This window comes from Triticum aestivum, chromosome 4A (genome assembly GCF_018294505.1).
Source record: "Triticum aestivum cultivar Chinese Spring chromosome 4A, IWGSC CS RefSeq v2.1, whole genome shotgun sequence".
Taxonomy (NCBI): Eukaryota; Viridiplantae; Streptophyta; class Magnoliopsida; order Poales; family Poaceae; genus Triticum; species Triticum aestivum.
In genome coordinates, this window is record NC_057803.1 from 594,148,917 (window position 1) to 594,172,357 (window position 23,441).

The 23,441-nt window shown below is 47.4% G+C and overlaps 2 protein-coding genes across 2 annotated transcripts; both read right to left on the reverse strand.

The window, feature by feature from the left end:
* Positions 1–17,392: 17,392 nt before the first annotated feature.
* LOC123087308 (zinc finger BED domain-containing protein RICESLEEPER 2) lies at positions 17,393–20,824 on the reverse strand. The gene is made up of 3 exons (XM_044509299.1): positions 19,903–20,824; positions 19,013–19,150; positions 17,393–18,907 (listed from the first exon to the last, which is right to left on the reverse strand). The coding sequence occupies exon 3, from the start codon at positions 18,885–18,887 to the stop codon at positions 17,565–17,567; it is 1,323 nt and encodes a 440-aa protein (XP_044365234.1). The 5' UTR covers positions 18,888–18,907; positions 19,013–19,150; positions 19,903–20,824; the 3' UTR covers positions 17,393–17,564.
* Positions 20,825–21,126: 302 nt separating this feature from the next.
* Positions 21,127–22,166, reverse strand: LOC123087309 (glycine-rich RNA-binding protein blt801). Its single transcript, XM_044509300.1, has 2 exons — positions 21,856–22,166; positions 21,127–21,747 (listed from the first exon to the last, which is right to left on the reverse strand). Exons 1-2 carry the CDS (start codon positions 21,961–21,963, stop codon positions 21,367–21,369), a joined length of 489 nt encoding a protein of 162 aa, XP_044365235.1. The 5' UTR covers positions 21,964–22,166; the 3' UTR covers positions 21,127–21,366.
* Positions 22,167–23,441: the final 1,275 nt, after the last annotated feature.

The window sequence follows — 23,441 nt, forward strand, 5'->3', positions numbered from 1 at the left end:
CTTGCGCGGCGAGTCCCCTCCTCGACGCCTCGCGCCCGGCCGCCGCAGGCGCCATCACCGGTGAGCTCCGGCCGGCCGCACCTTGCCGGACTTCGTCTTCCTCGTCGCCCGAGCCGCCGTAGGCCTCCGCCGCCACTCCCCAACCTCGCCGGCGGCCTCCTCCCACCGGATTTGGGTAGGAGTCGGCCGGATCCGGCCTTCTCCTCGCCGGCCCCGGCCACCACCGACTCGCCGGAGTGCATGCGCTGCCGCCTCGGTTCGCGGACCCAGCAAACCCTAGATCCGGATCGGTTTCGGAGGTTGTTTTTTTGTCTAAGTCCTCGTCCCTGTTCTTTCTTTTAAGCATATTTCAATGTGTCGTAACTTTGCACCCGTAGCTCTGTTTTGGCATATAGCATATCAAAATGTTTATCTCAGAGAGTACATCATTTCAAATCATTGCATCATTTTCATTTCAGTTCATATTGATGCCCGAAATGCTGTTTGAAGAGTGCTATTTGAGTTAATTGTCAGATCTGCTGCTCCAGTTAGATATTTGTCATTTTTGCCATGATTATTGTGTGCATGATATGCCCCTGAGCTCTTCATGAGTTTTGTTATATGTTTTGCCATCTATCCAGATGTGCAACCCATGTATTTTTGTGATGTGTGTGGTGACTAGCACAAGCTTGCAAAGTGGTGCATTTGTTAATGCTGATTTCAGGGACTTAGCATTTCCACTAAGTCCTTGAGCTGTTTATCTCAATATGCCTTATGTGCATGTTGTATCCTAGTGATCCGTGCCTATTTTGAGGATGATCAGTAAGGATGTTTTGTTAATCTTGTAGTGCTATATCCATCCATGTCTTTGTTTGCAATTATGGAGCACCCTAGCTTGAGTCAATCGAGCTCTACTTTTGTCATTTTGTGAATCTGGGCAGATTGTCTACTTGTTAGCGATTTTGCCGAGGATGTTGTAGTTGATCCGTGCATGCTATGTTATTGTTCTTGCCATGTCTAGCTTGTATTTTGTGTATTCTTGATGGGTGTATGCTTAGATTGTCATGACTTGCTCTGTAGTGAGTGCATCGAGCTTGTAAACATGCCTACTTGATATCTGTTTCAGCATGCTCCAGTTTTCACTAAGTCTGAGAACTGATTATGTTTTTGCCATGTTTGTTTGAACCTGTTAATGGATGAATTGGCCGTAGATCAGTGCTAGTCTTTTGTTAAGCATCATGAATGGATCCCTGCCATGTATTTTGATGCCATGTTTGGGTGCTGTAGCATGTTCATCTTGTCGCATTTAGATGGCTACTTGTTGTAAATCGCAGAACGTGGTCATATTTGAATTGCTTGCCATTTCCAAACCGTAACTCCGATTTCAGCGTTCTTTATATCGTTTTCAAGCGATTTCATCTCATCTTTCCAGTGGCACACTTGGATTTCCAAGTTGAGGCCAGGTTCATGCATTCCCTGTCAAATCTTGCATATGCATCCCATATTGCATCCCGCATAGCATACCATGTTTGCATCATGTTGCTTGAGTTTACACGTGGTTGATTGTGCTTCGTTTGCTTGTTTGTCTTGTTTGGGTAGAGTCGGGCGACGAGTTCGCTAACGAGGAGCCCGTTGAGTTTGCTTTCGAGGATCCAGTCAACTCTGACAACTTTGCAGGCAAGATGATCATACCCTCGAAATCACTACTATCTTTGCTTTGCTAGATGCTCGCTCTTTTGCTATGCCTATGTTACGATGCCTACCACTTGCTTATCATGCCTCCCAAATTGCCATGTCAAACCTCTAACCCACCTTGTCCTAGCAAACCATTGACTGGCTATGTTACCGCTTTGCTCAGCCCCTCTTATAGCGTAGTTGCAGGTGAAGATTGGAGACCGTTCCTTGTTGGAACATTATTTACTTGTTGGGATATCATTATATTGCCATGTTATCTTAATGCATCTATATACTGGGTAAAGGGTGGAAGGCTCGGCCTCTCGCCTAGTGTTTTGTTCCACTCTTGCCGCCCTAGTTTCCGTCATATCGGTGTTATGTTCCCGGATTTTGCGTTCCTTACGCGGTTGGGTGATAATGGGAACCCCTTGATAGTTCGCCTTGATTAAAGCTTTTCCAACAATGCCCAACCTTGGTTTTACCATTTGCCACCTAGCCTCTTTTTCCCTTGGGTTTCCGGAGCCCGAGGGTCATCTTATTTAAACCCCCCCGGGCCAGTGCTCCTCTGAGTGTTGGCCCAACCTAGAGCCCCTTGCAGCGCCACCTCGGGGAAACTCGAGGGCTGTTTTTAGTTGTACGGATTGCTTATCCGATTGTGCCCTGAGAACGAGATATGTGCATCTCCTATCGGGATTTGTCGGCACATTCGGGCGGTATTGCTGGATTTGTTTTAACTTGTCGAAGTGTCTTGTAGAACCGAGATACCGAGCCTGATCGGAATGTCTCGGGAGAAGGTCTATTCCTTCGTTGACCGTGAGAGCTTGTCATGGGCTAAGTTGGGACTCCCCTGCAGGGATTTGAACTTTTGAAAGCCGTGCCCGCGGTTATGGGCAGATGGGAATTTGTTAATGTCCGGTTGTAGATAACTTGAACCTTAACTTAATTAAAATGAATCAACTGTGTGAGTTGTCGTGATGGTCTCTTCTCGGCGGAGTCCGGGAAGTGAACACGGTGTTGGAGTAATGCTTGCGCAGGTTGTTCTCTAGTTTCTCGCTCGCGCTTTGCCTTCTCTTCTCGCTCTCTTTTTGGGAATAGGTTAGCCACCATATATGCTAGTCGCTTGCTGCAGCTCCACATTTTTACCTTGCCTTTCCTACGAGCTTAAATAGTCTTGATCGCGAGGGTGCGAGATTGCTGAGTCCTTGTGGCTCACAGATACTTCCAAACCAGATGCAGGACCCGATGATTCCGTTCCAGATGACGCGCTTGAGCTCAAGTGGGAGTTCGACGAGGACTCACGCCGATACTACGTGTCTTTCCCTGATGATCAGTAGTGGTGCCCAGTTGGGGTGATCGGGACCGTGTCGCATGTTGGGTTTATCTTTCATTTTGGCGCCATAGTCGGGCCATGAGTGTTTGATTGCTGTAATGCTATTTATGTACTTTGATTGACGTGGTGAGTGTAAGCCAACTACGTACCTTCCCCTTTTATTATCTATATTACATGGGATGTTGTGATGATTGCCTAACTTGCGACATTGCTTTCAATGCGGTTATGCCTCTAAGTCGTGCCTCGACACGTGGGAGCTATAGCCACATCGAGGGCGTTACAAGTTGGTAATCAAAGCCTTCCCCGACCTTAGGAGCCCCATTGCTTGATCGTTTTTAGCAGCCGAGTTGAGTCTAGAAAATGTTTTGAGTCATTTAGGAATTATATATCGGAGAGTTTAGGAATTCTTTTTACTTCCCAGTCTCCTCATCACTCTGGTAAGGCATCCTGACGTAGAGTTTTGACTCTTATCTTCTCAAATTTCACTAAAAAAATTTAGGATCACGCGGGTATCTTGGAATCGTTCTGATGGTTTTGTGACGAGAACATTGTTCTTGGTGCCTCCTGTCTTTAGGGGTTGTGGCAGTGTCCCGGGGAGTTGAGCTCCGAGGTGTTGTCGTCACAATTTTATCGTTGCAGTTCTAGAATACCTGAGTTTAGTACGCCGACATCGAAAATCTCTTTTATGCAGTTCGTTGGTGAGATAACATCGACGCCACCCAGTACTGGGGCGGGAGTTCGGGAGTATCGCCATAACTTGTATAACGGATGCTTTTCGAAGGTTGAGGTAGATGGTTTCTGAAGTTTTCTCGGTTATGTGTTGAAGGATGGATACAGCTGGATGTAGGATTTGCTAGATTTGGGTGAGATATTATGCTTCCCCTGTATCCCCAACACCTGATTGCATAACCGGAAAGGTTCGGGAGTTTCATAGGTGGGAATTCTTGTAGCTCTAGTTCTTCTTCCAAGGATATTTGGTTTGAGATTGGGATTTCTTACCAAGTATTCGTTCTTGATCCATACCTTATTGATTTATTTCTCTACCTAAATTCTAAGTGGCTTCTCAATTTATGGATATGTGACCATTTCAAGAGGAATGCATTCGTTCATTTTGTTCGGATATGAAGACTTTATGTTGCAATTTTCATTCCGTTGGATTCAGCTTCAATATTTGTCTGTCAATGTGCTAATGGTTGTCACCCTCTTCAGGATGGCTCCCGCTAAGAGCACCAATCAGAATCAGAATCAGGATCCGCCACCACCTCCTCCTCCTCCGGAGGCATGGCAAGCTGTGATGGCCGCAACCAATGCAAACACACAGTTGATCATGCAAATTCTTCAAGAGCGCAATCAAGCGAACCAAGGCAACCAAGGCAACAATCAGAATCACTTTGCTACACTCAACCAGTTTCTTGCTAACGGGCCAAAGACTTTCAGCAATTGTGTTGAGGCAACTGATGCTGACGATTGGCTCGTGGATTTGTGCAAGCATTTCGAGTGCAGTAACGTCAGGCCTGAGGACTTTGTCAAGTTCGCATCCTTCCAACTCAAAGACCAAGCTGCAGAGTGGTTCCAGCAGTACAAGGATTCCAGAGGAGAACGTGTGATTACCTGGGATGAATTCCGTCAAGGTTTCAGAGCTCATCATATTCCTTAGAGCGTGGTTGAAATCAAGCGTGAGGAATTCCGCAACCTGAAGCAAGGCTCTTTGTCTGTCTATGACTACAACAAGTTGTTTCAGAAGCTAGCCCGCTTTGCTAAGCAGTACGTCCCTGACGAGAAGAGCATGATATACCAATTCAGGGGTGGTCTTAGAGAAGAAATCCAGCTAGCTCTTGTTCTCTTTGAGCCCTTGAGGTACGATGAGTTCTACAACATGGCATTGAAGCAAGAGGCTGCTCAACTGAGGTGTGATGCTTCCAAGAAGCGAGTCAGAGATGCTACTCCTTCTTCCTCTACTCAAGTGGCCAAGCACCAGAAGTATTGGCTTCCTCCTCCTCCATTCCGTCAGCCGTATCAGAAGAGCAAAGGTGGCAGTGGATCTTCCCACCCACCCAACCCTGGTTTTCAGAACAAGACTTCGTCTCAAGCTCCAAGATCGAGTGCTCCGTATCACCGTCCGCTTTTAGAGGTCACGTGCAACAAGTGCCAACAGAAGGGTCACTATGCCAACAAATGCTTCAATCAGAGGCGTCTCCCTCCTCCTCCTCCTCCTCCTCCTGTGAGATCGGCAAGTACAGCTGTGGTCAAGCATAACCCCAAGTACGCCAAGGTCAATATGGTGAATGCAGCTCAGGCAGAGGACTCGTCAGATGTCATCATGGGTAACCTTCCTGTTAACGATATTCCTGCAAGAGTTCTTTTTGACACTGGTGCATCGCATTGTTTCATGTCGAGACCTTTTGCATCTAAGCATGATTTTGTTACTCAAGTGTTGTCGAAACCGTTGGCTATTGTCTCTCCGGCCCGTCAAATGGCATCTCGAGTATGTGTTCCGGATGTTACAATCACTTTGGGTGACTATAGGTTCTTGTCTTCTCCAAATGTTCTTGGTGACTCGGACATTGATCTTATTCTCGGAATGGATTGGCTTTCTAAGCATAAGGCTCAGCTTGATTGTGCAGCCAGGCAGATTCAATTAACTCATTCGTCTGAGGATGTAATTGTCTTTGCCGCTCGGGATAATACCATCCGTCTATTTTCTCTCAATGAGAAGGGTGAACTGGATGCTATCTCGCAAATTCCAGTCCTTTGCGAATATCAAGACGTCTTTCCAGAAGAGCTTCCAGGAATGCCTCCGCACCGGCCAGTTGAATTCGTCATTGATCTTGAGCCTGGCACGGAACCTGTGTGCAAGCGTCCTTACAAGCTCGGACCTGAAGAGTTGAAGGAGCTGAAGAAGCAACTCGATATTCAAGAGAGAATGGGCCTCATCCGACCTAGTTCTTCTCCGTGGGGTTGTGGTGTTCTTTTTGTGAAGAAGAAGGATGGAACGGACCGATTTTGTGTTGATTACCGTCCATTGAACAAGAAGACCATCAAGAACAAATACCCACTCCCCAACATCAACGAGCTGTTCGAATAACTCAAAGGTGCCCAAGTATTCTCCAAGCTTGATCTCCGTATGGGTTATCATCAGATTTGAATCCATGAGCAAGATATTCCCAAGATGGCCTTCAGGACAAGCTATGGTTCATATGAATACACTGTCATGTCTTTTGGCCTCGTCAACGCTCCTCCAACTTTCTCTCGCATGATGAACTTCATCTTCAACGCCTACACCAATGACTTCGTTTTGGTCTATCTCGACGACATTCTGGTCTTTTCGAAGAACAAGGAAGATCATGCCAAGCACTTGCGTTTGGTACTCGATAAGCTCAGGGAACACCAGTTCTACGCCAAGTTCTCCAAGTGCGAATTTTGGCTCGATGAGGTTCTTTATCTTGGTCATATCATCTCTGCCAAGGGCATTGCGGTGAATCCTGAGAAGGTGTCTGCACTTGTGAATTGGGAACCTCCTTAGAACGTGAAGCAACTCTGTAGCTTCCTCGGTCTCGCAAGCTACTATCGAAGATTCGTTGAAAACTTTTCTCAAAGCCTCTATCAAATCTTCTCCAGAAGCACGTCAAGTACGTTTGGTCTCCGGAGTGTGACATTGCTTTCAACACTTTGAAAGAGAAATTGGTCACTGCTCCAGTTCTGACTCCGCCTGATGAATCCAAGCCGTACGAGGTCTTTTGTGATGCCTCTCTCCAAGGTCTTGGCGCAGCGTTGATGCAAGAAAAGAAAGTTGTTGCTTATACCTCTCGCCAATTGAAGCCCAATGAGAAGAACTACCCCACTCATGATCTCGAGTTGGCGGCAGTTGTGCATGCTCTTTTGACTTGGAGACATCTCTTATTGGGAAGAAAAGTGGACATTTTCACTGATCACAAGAGTCTCAAGTACATCTTCACTCAGCCTAATCTCAACCTCAGGCAGACTCGATGGGTCGAAATGATTCAAGAGTATAATCCGAGTATCGAGTATACTCCAGGCAAGGCCAATGTGATTACTGACGCATTGAGCAGGAAGGCTTATTGTAACAGTCTGATTCTCAAGCCTTATCAACCCGAGCTTGTGAAGCTTTCCGCAAACTTAATCTGCAAGTTGTTCCTCAAGGTTTCCTAGCCAACCTTCAAGTCTCTCCTACCTTGGAAGACCAGATTTGCCAAGCTTAGCTTCTCGATGCTATGGTGAAAAAGGTGAAGATTGGGATTGCCAAGAGTCAACCCAAGTACAAGTGCTACCGCCTTGATGACAAGGATACTCTCTTCTTCGAGGATCATATTGTTGTGCCCAAAGGTGACCTTCGTAAAGTGATCACGAACGAGGCTCACAATTCTCTCCTCTCCATTCACCCTGGGAGCACGAAGATGTATCAGGACCTCAAGCATGCTTATTGGTGGACTCGAATGAAGCGCGAGATTGCTCAGTTCGTGAATGAGTGTGATGTCTGCAGAAGAGTGAAGGCAGAACACCAAAGGCCAGCTAGTCTCCTCCAACCTCTTGCCATTCCAGAATGGAAGTTCGACCACATTGAGATGGACTTCGTGACTGGGTTTCCAAAGTCCAAGCGTGGCAATGATGCTATATTCGTTGTCATCGACAAACTCACTAAAGTGGCTCATTTTCTGCCTATCAAAGAGTCAATCACTGCAGCTCAATGGCGGAACTCTATACCTCTCGAATTGTCTCTCTGCACGGTGTTCCTCAAGTGATATCTTCAGACCGTGGCAGCATCTTTACCTCCAAGTTTTGGGATTCTTTTCAGAAAGCCATGGGCACCAACATCCGCTTCAGCACAGCTTTCCATCCGCAAACTAGCGGTCAAGTCGAGCGTGTCAACCAGATTCTTGAAGATATGCTCAGGGCTTGTGTGATCTCCTTCGGCATGAAGTGGGAGGATTGTCTTCCTTATGTTGAATTCTCCTACAACAACAGTTTTCAAGCTAGTTCGGGCAAGGCCCCATTTGAAATTCTGTATGGCAGGAAGTGCCGTACCCCTCTCAACTAGTCTGAAACCAGTGAACGTCAGCTTCTCGGAAATGACTTAATCACAGAGGCAGAGGAAATGTGCAAAGTCATTTGAGATAACCTCAAAGCAGCCCAATCGCGCCAGAAGAGCTACTATGATATTAAGCATCGTGATTTGGCTTTCGAGATCGGAGATCATGTTTACCTCCGCGTCTCTCCAATGAAAGGTACTCGTCGCTTCGGTATCAAAGGGAAGCTTGCCCCTAGATACGTGGGACCTTTCAAGATCGTCAGCAAGACAGGCGATCTCGCCTATCAACTCGAGCTTCCTTCAAACTTTGCAAATGTTTATGACGTGTTCCATGTCTCTCAGCTTCGAAAGTGCTTCAAGACTCCTGATCGCACCGTCAACTTCGAGGACATTGAGCTCCAAGAAGATCTCTCTTATCATGAGCACCCCATTGCTATTCTTGAAGAGACTGAACGCAAGACTCGCAACAAGTCAATCAAATTCCTCAAAGTCAAGTGGTCACACCATTCCGACCATGAAGCTACCTGGGAACGCGAGGATCACCTCCGTTCCGAATACCCGGCGTTCTTCAGTCCTAGATCTCGGGACGAGATCCTCTCGTAGTGGTGGAGTGTTGTAACACCCCGGATATGATTTACCTAATATGTAATCCAACTCTTGTTGTTTCCGGCGTTAAGTTATTTTATTTTATCGGGTTCGGGTTTTTGTCTCCGTGTGTTGTTGTCATTGTCATGCATCTCATATCATGTCATCTTGTGCATTGCATTTGCATACGTGTTCATCTCATACATTCGAGCATTTTCCCCGTTGTCTGTTTTGCATTCCGGCGCTTCGTTCTCCTCCGGTGGTCATTTCTACCTTTCTTTGTGTTTGGGGATTAAACATTTCCGGATTGGACCGAGACTTGCCAAGCGGCCTTGATTTACTACCGGTAGACCGCCTGTCAAGTTTCGTACCATTTGGACTTCGTTTGATACTCCAACGGTTAACCGAGGGACCGAAAAGGCCTCGTGTGTGTTACAGCCCAACACCCCTCCAAGTTGGACCAAAACCCACCATAACCTTCTCCATCATCTAGAGCATTCGATCACGATCGCGTGGCCGAAAGCCGCACCTCATTTGGACACTTCTAGCTCCCTCTATGCCTATAAATAGACCCCTCCCCGAAAATCCGGATCTCCTTCTCCCCCGAAACCCTAAAATCGCACCGCCGCCACCGGACACCTCCGGCCGCCGCCGGACGAATTCCGCCGCCGCCTGCGGCCACTGACGGGCCGCCACGTGGCGAACTCCGCCCACCGTCGCTGCAGCCCGCTCGGGCCTGGGGCAGGCCCTCCCGGCCCGCAGGCTCGCCCGCACCGCTTCCTCCACGCGTCGCCATCGCCCTCCCGTGCGGCGAGCCCCCTCCTCGACGCCTCACGCCCGTCCGCCGCAGGCGCCATCGCCGGCAAGCTCCGGCCGGCCGCACCTCGCCGTACTTCGTCTTCCTCGTCGCCCGAGCCGCCGTAGGCCTCCGCCGCCACTCCCCCACCTCGCCGGCGGCCTCCTCCCACCGGATCTAGGTAGGAGTCGGCCGGATCCGGCCTTCTCCTCGCCGGCCCCGGCCACCACCGACTCGCCGGAGTGTGTGCGCCGCCGCCTCGGTTCGCGGACCCAGCAAACCCTAGATCCGGATCGGTTTCGGAGGTTGTTTTTTTGTCTAAGTCCTCGTTCCTGTTCTTTCTTTTAAGCATATTTCAACGTGTCGTAACTTTGCACCCGTAGCTCCATTTTGGGTATATAGCATATCAAAATGTTCATCTCAGAGAGTAAACCATTTCATCTCATTGCATCATTTTCATTTGAGTTCATCTTGATGCCCGAAATGCTGTTGGAAGAGTGCTATTTGAGTTAATTGTCACATCTGCTGCTCCAATTAGATATTTGTCATTTTTGCCATGATTATTGTGTGCATGATATGCCCCTGAGCTCTTCATGAGTTTTGTTATATGTTTTGCCATCTATCCAGAGGTGCAACCCATGTATTTTTGTGATGTGTGTGGTGACTAGCACAAGCCTGCAAAGTGGTGCATTCGTTAATGCTGATTTCAGGGACTTAGCATTTCCACCAAGTCCTTGAGCTGTTTATCTCAATATGCCTTATGTTCATGTTGTTTCCTAGTGATCCGTGCCTCTTTTTAGGATGATCAGTAAGGATGTTTTGTTAATCGTGTAGTGCTCTATCCATTCATGTATTTGTTTGCAATTATGGAGCACCCTAGCTTGAGTCAATCGAGCTCTACTTTTGTCATTTCGTGAATCTGGGCAGATTGTCTACTTGTTAGCGATTTTGCCGAGGATGTTGTAGTTGATCCGTGCATGCTATGTTATTGTTCTTGCCATGTCTAGCTTGTATTTTGTGTATTATTGATGGGTGTATGCTTAGATTGTCATGACTTGCTCTGTAGTGAGTGCATCGAGCTCGTAAACATGCCTACTTGATATCTGTTTCAGCATGCTCCAGTTTTCACTAAGTCTGAGAACTGATTATGTTTTTGCCATGTTTGTTTGAACCTGTTAATGGATGAATTGGCCATAGCTCAGTGCTAGTCATTTGTTAAGCATCATGAATGGATCCCTGCCATGTATTTTGATGCCATGTTTGGGTGCTGTAGCATGTTCATCTTGTCGCATTTAGATGGCTACTTGCTGTAAATCGCAGAACGTGGCCATATTTGAATTGCTTGCCATTTCCAAACCGTAACTCCGATTTCGGCATTCTTTATATCGTTTTCAAGCGATTTCATCTCATCTTTCCAGTGGCACACTTGTATTTCCAAGTTGAGGCCAGTTTCATGCATTCCCTGTCAAATCTTGCATATGCATCCCATATTGCATCCCGCATAGCATACCATGTTTGCATCATGTTGCTTGAGTTTGCACGTGGTTGATTGTGCTTCGTTTGCTTGTTTGTCTTGTTTGGGTAGAGCCAGGAGACGAGTTCGCTAATGAGGAGCCTGTTGAGTTTGCTTTCGAGGATCCAGTCAACTCTGACAACTTTGCAGGCAAGATGATCATACCCTCGAAATCACTACTATCTTTGCTTTGCTAGATGCTCGCTCTTTTGCTATGCCTATGCTACGATGCCTACCACTTGCTTATCATGCCTCCCAAATTGCCATGTCAAACCTCTAACCCACCATGTCCTAGCAAACCGTTGACTGGCTATGTTACCGCTTTGCTCAGCCCCTCTTATAGCGTTGCTAGTTGCAGGTGAAGATTGGAGACCATTCCTTGTTGGAACATTATTTACTTGTTGGGATATCATTATATTGCCATGTTATCTTAATGCATCTATATACTGGGTAAAGGGTGGAATGCTCGGCCTCTCGCCTAGTGTTTTGTTCCACTCTTGCCGCCCTAGTTTCCGTCATATCGGTGTTATGTTCCCGGATTTTGCGTTCCTTACGTGGTTGGGTGATAATGGGAACCCCTTGATAGTTCGCCTTGATGAAAGCTTTTCTAGCAATGCCCAACCTTGGTTTTACCATTTGCCACCTAGCCTCTTTTTCCCTTGGGTTTCCGGAGCCCGAGGGTCATCTTATTTAAACCCCCCGGGCCAGTGCTCCTCTGAGTGTTGGCCCAACCTAGAGCCCCTTGCAGCGCCACCTCGGGGAAACTCGAGGGCTGGTTTTAGTTGTACGGAATGCTTATCCGATTGTGCCCTGAGAATGAGATATGTGCAGCTCCTATCGGGATTTGTCGGCACATTCGGACGGTGTTGCTGGATTTGTTTTAACTTGTCGAATTGTCTTGTAGAACCGGGATACCGAGCCTGATCGGAATGTCTCGGGAGAAGGTCTATTCCTTCATTGACCGTGAGAGCTTGTCATGGGCTAAGTTGGGACTCCCCTGTAGGGATTTGAACTTTCGAAAGCCGTGCCCGCGGTTATGGGCAGATGGGAATTTGTTAATGTCCGGTTGTAGATAACTTGAACCTTAACTTAATTAAAATGAATCAACTGTGTGAGTTGCCGTGATGGTCTCTTCTCGGCGGAGTCCGGGAAGTGAACACGGTGTTGGAGTAATGCTTGCGCAGGTTGTTCTCTAGTTTCTCGCTCGCGCTTTGCCTTCTCTTCTCGCTCTCTTTTGCGAATAGGTTAGCCACCATATATGCTAGTCGCTTGCTGCAGCTCCACATTTTTACCTTGCCTTTCCTACGAGCTTAAATAGTCTTGATCGCAAGGGTGCGAGATTGCTGAGTCCCTGTGGCTCACAGATTACTTCCAAACCAGATGCAGGACCCGATGATTCCGTTCCAGATGACGCGCTTGAGCTCAAGTGGGAGTTCGATGAGGACTCACGCCGATACTACGTGTCTTTCCCTGATGATCAGTAGTGGTGCCCAGTTGGGGTGATCGGGACCGTGTTGCATGTTGGGTTTATCTTTCATTTTGGCGCCGTAGTCGGGCCATGAGTGTTTGATTGCTGTAATGCTATTTATGTACTTTGATTGACGTGGCGAGTGTAAGCCAACTATGTACCTTCCCCTTTTATTATCTATATTACATGGGATGTTGTGATGATTGCCTAACTTGCGACATTGCTTTCAATGCGGTTATGCCTCTAAGTCATGCCTCGACACGTGGGAGCTATAGCCGCATCGAGGGCGTTATAATAGTACAACGAATACCAAAAATAATAATAATTACATCTAAATCCGTAGACCACCTAGCGACAACTACAAGCACTGAGACAAGCCAAAGGCGCGCTGCAATCATCGCCCCTCCTTCCCTAGAGCCAAGCAAAATTGGTGTAGTAGACAGTCGAAAAGTTGTTGTGCTAATGTCTTACAGGACCAGCGCACCAGAAGAGCAACCACCGTCGTTGAAGAGAAGCTTAGATGAAAAGGATCCAACCTGTAGACACACGAACAAAGGTCGGATCCACGTGGATCCATCGAAAACAAACACCGACAGAATCCCGTGAGATCCGCCGGAAGATAAACCTCCACATATCCTCCAGTGACACTAGAAGCACCACCGGGACAGGGGCTAGGTGGGGAGAACCTTGTTCCATATTCACAGAGTTGTCGCTGCCTCATCTCTCTGAGCAGGACATAAGCCCTAAGAAAACTCAAAAAAGCATATAGAAATGAAGCCCTCCCACCGATAAGGGCTGGTATCCACCACGCCTCCATGGCCAGGCAGACTGGCACCTGCGGGAGGTAGGAGGAACCCTAGCAGCAGCTGGGTACAAGGGCTCATTCCTTGTGAGCCAAATCGTATATAAATTGGTGGGGTGAAGTGAAAGGAAGTAAGGTGGGACTATTTAATAGGTTAACAGATCCTCCCTTATACACGCAACTATGAGGTCGCTCTGTGGAACGTAGCCTTTGGTGTTGGACGCATGTCGGCAGTTCGATCCCTCATAGTGGCGCCTATTTTTTGCTCGGGCCAAAATTGCGAGTTGATTACCAAAAGGTTGGGGGAGGTCCTGCAAAATGTCATGACGGGCCAAGAATATCAAATTACTGCGGGTAAAACTAACGATTTATGTTTGGTACTTTGAGAGATGCTCCTTGAACATATGGGATGTTTGCAGGTAAAACTATCGATTTATGTTTGGTACTTTGAGCGATACTCCTTGAACATATGGGATGTTGGGGGATCTTATTGGAGGAATTACTTTGAGCAGACTGGTGGACTAGTTTGGGTGGTTGATAATTCGGATATTTGCAGGCTTGATGATCGCCATGCTGAACTCCATAATCTCTTGAAGGAAGAGGTACTACTTCTGGGGCACCAGGAGAGTGATGTTTTATGACCTTCGGCGTTTCCAGATTGTTTATATTTTATGAATATGTGAATGTTCAAGATGGGAATGGGCCAACCCGGCCCTGGCCCCGGCCCCGGCCCCGTGGCCCCAAGGTCAATATGTGAGGCCACAGGCCGACCCATTTCATCAGAATTTTGTGGCCCCATTGACCCATTGGGTACATGAGGCCGACCCAGAATTTAGCAAATACTTACACAGCCCAGAGGATTACAGGTTTTTTGAACCAAATGTTTGCACAGTCCAACAATTGTGGCCTCGCCAAATTACTAATAAGTCTCCAAAAGATTAGATATGTCAGCAAACGTGTACACAATACAGTAAAATGAAAGGTCTAACCTTTTCACATTTAGTAAAATGGCGAGATCATGAGATTACATGTTTCAAGAGCATCAAGCAAAAGACCTCAATCCAACAGATTCGAACAAGATCAATAGATTACAAGTTTCAAAGAACGTCAAGCTAATGACCTCAATCCAACAGACTCAGACAAGATCAAAATATTACAGGTTCAACATGCTAAACTTTTCACATCCAGTAGGTTATAGAGAAAGCTGACATAACTTTGCTTCACCATCTGCTTCAGGTTCAACATCAATTGCTCCTACAAGCATCAGTCCTCGATATCTGTATTTACAAAGAAATGTTACAAGAGTGATTCTGTGCACATCAACTAAATAGTATATTTATCCCTCAAAAAAACTAAATAATATATTTATGAGCAGAGGAATATTCTTTGTAGCAAAGGCGTGTTCCAAAAAACCAATTCATGATTAGGTTTGCAAGAAAATACACTTCTAAATATCCATTACACACTACTCGTCATCCACTCCGCAACATATTCTAATCAAGTTACTTTAGTTAGCAATGCATATTTTTAATATAGTTTGGCGATGAAAAATATGAATCTGAACTACACATTCATATCTGAGAGAAAAAAGAAATATATATTAGAGATCAAGTATAACTTGGGGAAACCAAAAACAAAAAGCACTAGTTCTGTGTGTAAAGCACCCTATATATTCATCTACATGTTTGGGCTGCAACTTGCAGATAGTTCCCTGGAACAAACTGTAGATATGAAATCCCTCATTAAAAAGTAGACTTCATACTTTAAGTGTACTTTCATATACATGGCACTATATACATCAGAAGGTTTCTCATACCTCGTAAGTCCATTATAATGTCATGAACTGAAGCCAAGCTACATTGATTATTAGCTGCAGAAAAAGAAGAAGAAACTTGTAAACTTGAAGCATTAACAAGAAACAAAGAAGAAACTTGTGTCGTATGGCTTTACCGTTGGCCCTTATCCAATCTTGTAAGCAAACAAGAGCTTCAAGTGTCGTTGCAGTCATTCGACTTCGAAAATCTGATAGGACTCTTTTCCCTGTGCTGAAGGCGGACTCGGATGCCACCGCAGAGGCAGGAAGCGCCAAGATATCTGCTGCCATGTGACTCAGTGTTGGGTATTCACCTGAGTTCGTCTGCCACCATGCAAGGATATTGAATTGATCACTTTGACGGATGGGTACCTTTGACAAGTACGAATCAAGTTCGGTGGAATCCAAATTTGTTGATCGAGCAGTGAGGGTGACATGTTGGTCCCAATCAGCCATAGGATCTTCACCACTTACAACCATGTCATCATCACCCCCTTGTGACATGGGATCTGATCCATTGTCATTCAATTGGAGGTATTCATTGAACAACCCTTGGAACACATTTTTTAGTTTAGCAATCATTGCTGCAGCTTCGTTCCCAAACTCTAGGCCAAATCAGAACTCAATATATTTTAACTTGAATTGTGGGTCCAAAATCACTGGAATAAAAAGGCTCAACCATGTCATCTTCCAATATCTTCTGAATTTTCTCTTCATATATTTGACCGTTGTGCCCATCTCAGAATCCTCTTCATAATGTTGTTGCTCTAAGGTTAGCTTCACTTTCCACATTTCATGGAAATACAAGTTAGCAGTTGGATATTTTGTGCTGGATATTGTTGGGAACGTAGCATAAATTCAAAATTTTCCTACGTGTCACCAAGATCTATCTATGGAGTCATCTAGCAAGGAGGGAGGAGTGGATCTACATACCCTTGTAGATCGTGCGCGGAAGCGTTCAAGAGAACGGGGTTGATGGAGTCGTACTCGTCGTGATCCAAATCACCGATGATCCTAGCGCCGAACGGACGGCACCTCCGCGTTCAACACACGTACGGAGAAGCGACGTCTCCTCCTTCTTGATCCAGCAAGGGGGAAGGAGAGGTTGATGGAGATCCAACAACACGACGGTGTGGTGGTGGAAGTAGCGGAATTCCAACAGGGCTTCGCCAAGCGCTGCGGGAGGAGGGAGATGTGTCATGGGAGGGAGAGGGAGGCGCCAGGGCTTAGGTATAGTTGCCCTCCCTTCCCCCCACTATATATAGGGCCAAGGGAGAGGGGGAGGGCGCAGCCTTGCCCCTTCCTCCAAGGAAGGGTGCGGCCAAGGGGGGGAGGAGTCCATCCTCCCCAAGGCACCTCGGAGGTGCCTTCCCCCTTTAGGACTCTCCCTTCCTCTTGTCCCTTTGGCGCATGGGCCTCTAGGGGCTAGTGCCCTTGGCCCATGTAGGCCAAGGCGCACCCCCTACAGCCCATGTGGCCCCCGGGGAAGGTGGCCCCACCCGGTGGACCCCCGGGACCCTTCCGGTGGTCCGGGTACAATACCAGTGACCCCGAAACTTGTCCCAATGGCCGAAATAGCACTTCCTATATATAATTCTTTACCTCTGGACCATTCCGGAACTCCTCGTGACGTCCGGGATCTCATTCGGGACTCCGAACAACTTTCGGGTTACCGCATACTAATATCTCTATAACCCTAGTGTCACCGAACCTTAAGTGTGTAGACCCTACGGGTTCGGGAGACATGCAGACATGACCGAGATGACTCTCCGGTCAATAACCAACAGCGGGATCTGGATACCCATGTTAGCTCCCACATGTTCCACGATGATCTCATCGGATGAACCACGATGTCAAGGACTTAATCAATCCCGTATGCAATTCCCTTTGTCTAGCGGTACGATACTTGCCCGAGATTCGATTGTCGGTATCCCGATACCTTGTTCAATCTCGTTACCGGCAAGTCTCTTTACTCGTTCCATAACACATCATCCCGTGATCAACTCCTTGATCACATTGTGCACATTATGATGATGTCCTACCGAGTGGGCCCAGAGATACCTCTCCGTCACACGGAGTGACAAATCCCAGTCTCGATTCGTGCCAACCCAACAGACACTTTCGGAGATACCCGTAGTGTACCTTTATAGCCACCCAGTTACGTTGTGACGTTTGGCACACCCAAAGCACTCCTACGGTATCTGGGAGTTGCACAATCTCATGGTCTAAGGAAATGATACTTGACATTAGAAAAGCTTTAGCATACGAACTACACGATCTAGTGCTATGCTTAGGATTGGGTCTTGTCCATCACATCATTCTCCTAATGATGTGATCCCGTTATCAACGACATCCAATGTCCATGGTCAGGAAACCGTAACCATCTATTGATCAACGAGCTAGTCAACTAGAGGCTTACTAGGGACATGGTGTTGTCTATGTATCCACACATGTATCTGAGTTTCCTATCAATACAATTCTAGCATGGATAATAAACGATTATCATGAACAAGGAAATATAATAATAACTAATTTATTATTGCCTCTAGGGCATATTTCAAACAGATATCACATTAGTGGCTTCATAAAATACCTTTAGTAGCCTGCAAACATATTCGGCATTTTCCCAATCCTCAAAAGATGGCTTGAAGGTATATTGTTTATCTTGAATGGCCAAAGAGTCAAACACTCCGCGATACTCTTTTGCTATATCAATCATCATGTAGGTTGAGTTCCAGCGAGTTGGAACATCAAGACTTGGAGTTCTCCCACATGATACACCATGTTGCTCAACGATTTCTTGAAGTTTTTCCTTTCGACTTGGTGAGCTTCGAATGTATTTCACAGTTTCACATATCATGTTGATCACTGTACCAAGGAAGTTCAATCCTGCTTGACATATCAGATTTATGACATGGGCGGCACAACGTTGGTGAAACAACTTGCCACCACCAGGTAACATCTTCTTAAGCAGGAGATGTGCCTTCAATAGCTTCATCATTGCACCATTATTCGATGCATTGTCTAGCGTCACAGCAAAGAGATTATCTTCAATGTTCCACTCTCTTATGAAATTCACCATGATGTTGAACATTGCAGCTCCTGTGTGCGGCGTCTCCATAGCGGCAAATTTAACTATCCTCTTCTGCTGCTTCCACTCCTCATCAATGAAGTGAGTTGTGATGCAAATGTACCCCACTGTCTGATTTGATGTCCACAGGTCTGTGGTCAAAGAAATCTTGGATTTGGAGTTTTGGAACATCCTTTGCAGAATTCTCTTCTCTTCCTTGAATGCTTTCATGCAGTCCTCCTTCACTGTTTTTCTACATATCATCTTGAAGCTGGGATTTAGACTAGAGACAAATCTTCTAAATCCATCATACTCCACCAATGAGAATGCCAATTCATGCAACACTATCATCCTCATCAGCTCTCGGCGTGCTAATGCCTGATTAAAGGTCCAAAGCCCCATTGCAACTCCATCGGGACTCACGATAGAAGCACTCAGTTGTCCAGAAACTCTAAGAACCTTCTTCCTTTCCCTGCATCTCTTCAAATGTTTGCGCAATGAACTTGTTCCATGTTTACGCTCAGCACAAATATTCCTTGCACAGTGTTTGCACTCAACAGCTACAACTATGTCATCAACACGGATTGGCTCATATTCTTTCCACACTTTAGACAAAAACTTTCTTCCCGGTTCAAAAAATTTTCCCATGTCAATGATCTCAACCTCTCCCTCTTCATCCACATTATCTCCCTCTTGTTCTTCTTCTTCATCATCATCTTCTTCTTCATCATCCTCATTTTCTTCTCCTTCCTCTTCTTCTTCATAGTCAACATCTTCTTCATCAACCTCATCTTCTTCAAAATCAACCATACGAGTGTCTTGTGAACGTCCTGCTGAGCAAAGGACGCAAGTGTTAACATTACAATTACGAGTATTTTTTATTTTAGCAACCATTAATTTGCATCCCTAGAAAAAGAAAGATTAACAATACTCACCATGATAAGCTCTACAAATGTTTATCGAAGAAGGAGACACCCCTCGGGGTGGTTGAGCCCTCTCATTGTCGCACCGGTATCAACGATGAACCACCACTTTGGTATGCCTCATGGTCCCCTTGTTCCTCTTCCATTTTTCTGATCAGAGGGAAATATAGGAACATTAGAGAGCATTAACTTTCAAAATCAACAGCAGATGTAATACACAAATTTCATTTACTTGTACTAGTGCAGGACAACCAAAAAATTTTGTATATGAACTTAATAGAATTTGGTTTGAGAATCCAAACACTTAATAGGATTCGGGGGAAGAAATTTACAAAGCACTGATAATATCTGAACACACGCACGAACATACATCAATGGAGCCATACACTACTAAACCGCCTCATCGGCGAGAAAATTCTACGCATTTATTGATCACAACTACACAAACAAACTTCTATGAATTAGTTATCAGAAGTCGTAACATGTTCCAAATTTGATAAATAGTACTATCACAAACCAATCCGGTCCAGGCATGGTTTTTGTTCTACTTTGACAAGCAAAATAAACAAAGGTACTACCATGATCCCCAAATCTGTTGCTTGCCCTCGGCAAAATGATCCACTATAAAACATTTCCAATCAAATATGATCTAGTTCTTCATGTAATTGTTCATGTACACTGACTGAATGACACTATGACAGGGACCAACACTGTAGAACTACTACAGAACCAACACTGCAAGTAACAGATCCCATGGCTACAGAGTACACTGACTGAAAGTAGCAGAATCAATTACAAGACCGGTGCTTGCATTGCAGACAACACTGACGAATAACCAAAACAAGACCGATGCTTGCATTGCAGCTGCGCTGGGACGGGGAGGAAGCCGGCAAGAGTCTCACCTGCGAGATGATGACGTTGAGGACGGCGACCGGAATGGCGAGGTAGACGGTGGACGGGACCGCAGGTCAGCGAGCTCGACGGCGACCAAAACGACGAACGAGAGGCGGGAGGAATGTCGGTGGCAGCAGGCCCAGCAGAGATGTTCAAGGGCAGCCGGCGGCGACGGCAGATCGACAGAGAAGGTCGGGGGCGGCCGGTAGAGAAGGTCGGGGGAGGCCGAGGGCGGCAGAGATGGCCGGCGACGGCAGAAATCGTCGGGAGCGGCCTGCAGAGATCGTGAGGGGCGGCGGCAGAGATGGACTAGGGCAGCGCAATCAGACGGCTGGGTCGACCCGTCCGGTCCATCGGGTCATGCGGTGCCGGCTCCGCTAACCCGTTTTATGTTTCGAGGCCAACCCACCTGGCCCATTGGCCCCAAGATTTCAGGCCGGGTCAGTGACCCAGCGGGCCGACCCGACCCATTCCCATCTTGAGTGAATGTGGGCATTGAAGTGTTGAAATACCATGGTAGGACAAGGATGTTTGGCAATGAGCTATAGCCTGATTAAAATGCCACGGTGGGTGTTAGTAAGAGTATACAAGTGGATTCCAGTCTCGAGTGGGGAACGACTACCCTCAATTATGCCTGCATCGTCTCGCAGTACTTAGAAAATGCCACAGATGGTACTGAGATTGAATCTTCCCATGAGTAAACATTGAGCTCTCGACGTACTGGAACAGTCGTAGTTGTCCATTTTCAGATATTGAGCACCCAATAAAATTTGAGGTCAATGTATTCAAACACTTCTATTGGAGCATGCTCCTGGTCCAAACAGTTGATCTGACGAATCTGATGTTGATCACTGATGACTAACAGGGTTGCCATATGAGTGAAGAATCAGAATATCCTTACATTGAGTACTTCAATTAGAAATCACGGATTAGTACATTGTGTTGGTTCCCTTGGAGCTTCATTCTTCTACACAAAGGCCGAAATTTGTTATATTTGTCTGGACACCTCCAACAACTAATTCGTAAGACATGAACGAAGAGAATGTAAACAATACTGGGGAACATCAACTTAAGGGAGGAGCACGTCCCAGTCGAGCCAATCGAATTCAGGGGCTACAAAATCTGCACCAAAATACGTATCACCTAGTGGGTGCGGCAAAATATCACCCAGTGGCAAGGCCAAGCGTTCACGGCACAAACAGAAGGAACAAACTTCCGAGAGAAGCATCACATGCGAACAAACTTTGCTCAGGTTTTCATTTCAATCTTAGAAGCATAGCGAACAGAGCGGGGACGGAACAGTAACACGGAACGGTAGCAGCGTCACATCTAACGGTAGCCTGAACATCTCGGAACCTACGCGACGGAGCGAGATCTAGGATACTCGGGAGCGAGCGAGCGATAACATTTTGGTAGACAGGTAAAAACGGATCGGGTAACTAGGATAACTGGCCAGCGAGGGGCCCCACCATTCACTCCCTCCAGTTGCCGCCGCCGGAGCCGCCGCGGCTGCCGCCGTAGCCGCCGCCGCCGCCGCCGTAGCCGCCGCCGCCCTCACGGCTGCCGTAGCCACCGCCGCCGCCGCTGCGGCCACCTCCGTAGCCACCGCCGCCGCCGCCGTAGCCGCCGCCGCCGCCCTCGCGGCGCTGGCCGCCGTAGCCGCCACCGCCTCCGCCGCTGAAGCCGCCGCCGCCTCCGCCGGAGCGGCGGGACTGGGCCTCGTTGACGGTGATGTTGCGGCCGTCCAGGTCCTGGCCGTTCATGGCCTCGATCGCCTGGCGCATCGCCTCGTCCGACGCGAAGGTGACGAACCCGAACCCGCGGGAACGGCCCGTCTCCCTGTCAGTGATGATCTGCACCGCCAAAACACACCAAACCGGTCAGATCTCCACAAGCAAAAAACCACAGATCCATCTCGAATTCACAGATCTATCGGGCGGATCGGGGGAGGGGGACGGTACCTTGGAGTCGATGACGTCGCCGTACTTGGAGAAGGCGTTCTGGAGGGACTGGTCGTCGGTGGCCCAGGCGAGGCCGCCGACGAAGCAGCGGTACTCGACGTCCGCCATTCTTCCTCCTCTTCCCCACTACTAAACCCTAACGAACCGAACCGGGCCGGGAACCGAGGACTGAGTGGGGAGGAGAAGCCAACCCCTGAGAAAGCACGAGGAGTCAAGGTTGCCCTACCCGCGCCTTTTATAGCGCGCGCGGCGCCGCGCGGGCCGTCGTGATCGGATCGGACGGCGCCGCGGGATAAGGATCGGGGGGCGAGATATTTTCGCGCGATGGGCTCGAGGAGTGTTCTGGCTTTCTGGGCCAGCCCACGCACGATTGGGTCGCCCCTGACTCGCTCGCGGGGAGATATTTTCGGACGGGGAGCGTCTAGGGTTTTGGATTCTCGCGCCGCCACCAACCCCGCCCCGATCGGGTCGTGACGCGGCGGGCCTGGTATGGACCAATCACGCGGCACGTCGGCAGATATTTTCGGGCTAGTGCACACTTGGAGTGAAATGCGGTTTTCTTTCTTGATATGTGACACTGATAATTTTTTGCACAAGGCTGCATTGAGGCGCTGTTCGGTAGGAGTAGCTCTCCGCTCTGCGCAGGAGCGAAGCGGCACGCAGTCCATTTTCTACGAGTCGCCCAAGTATATCGCTCTGCGTGCTTCCGGGGCTGGATGACTACCGAACAGGGCCTAATAATAAGTGGTGGAATGAGCAACTTACTTCGGGATCGATAACTTTTTTTAGTTGATTCAGGACCGATAACTATACCTACTCCCCCCGTCTCATAATGTAAGCTGTTTTTTGACACTGGTGTAGTGTCAAAAGAACGTCTTACATTATGGGACGGAGAGAAAAATTGTAAATTGAAACCTCACTTTTACAGAGATGCTACAACAATCAGATGGAGAATATGATCCGGTCCTTCGCATCTTTCATCCGGACGCAAACTCGTCGTCGTCGGGGATGGCACTACTTGAGACGGTGAAGCCTCCATGACACCTCGTCGTAGAGTCCATGGAGAGGATGCATTGTCTTCCTTTTGGTTCTTATGCCCGGGGCAAAGAAGAAAGGGTTGCCATTTGGTTAACGGATTCAACAAAAGTGATGGAGATGGCCGGTAGCCAAGCGTTGTTCTTCGCGCCTTGGGCACTCCCAAACAGTCACCAGAGATGTGTACAAAGCTTTATTGGGATCTTCTACTCCGCCACCCCGACGACCATACAAGACAGGGAACGAGGCATGCTTCTTAGAGAGTTGCAGCAGATGAACGGGCCACGCGGGGATCCCTCGCCTTTTCCCCTCCCGACAATGTGATTGTATGGAGGAAAGGGGTGAGAAATAGCCACAATCCCAGTCCTACACTCCTTTACTTTATTGCCTTGTTTTTTTGTTTTGCTTGGTTGCTTTTTGTTGCTTATTATTTTGCTTTTCTGCATTTTTCAATAATAACATAAAAACACAAAAAAAATGCAGGAAGTGGTATTTTTTTGTTTTAGCTTGTTATCATGTCTAGTTCTTCAATTTCGGCTACTTCTCCTAAG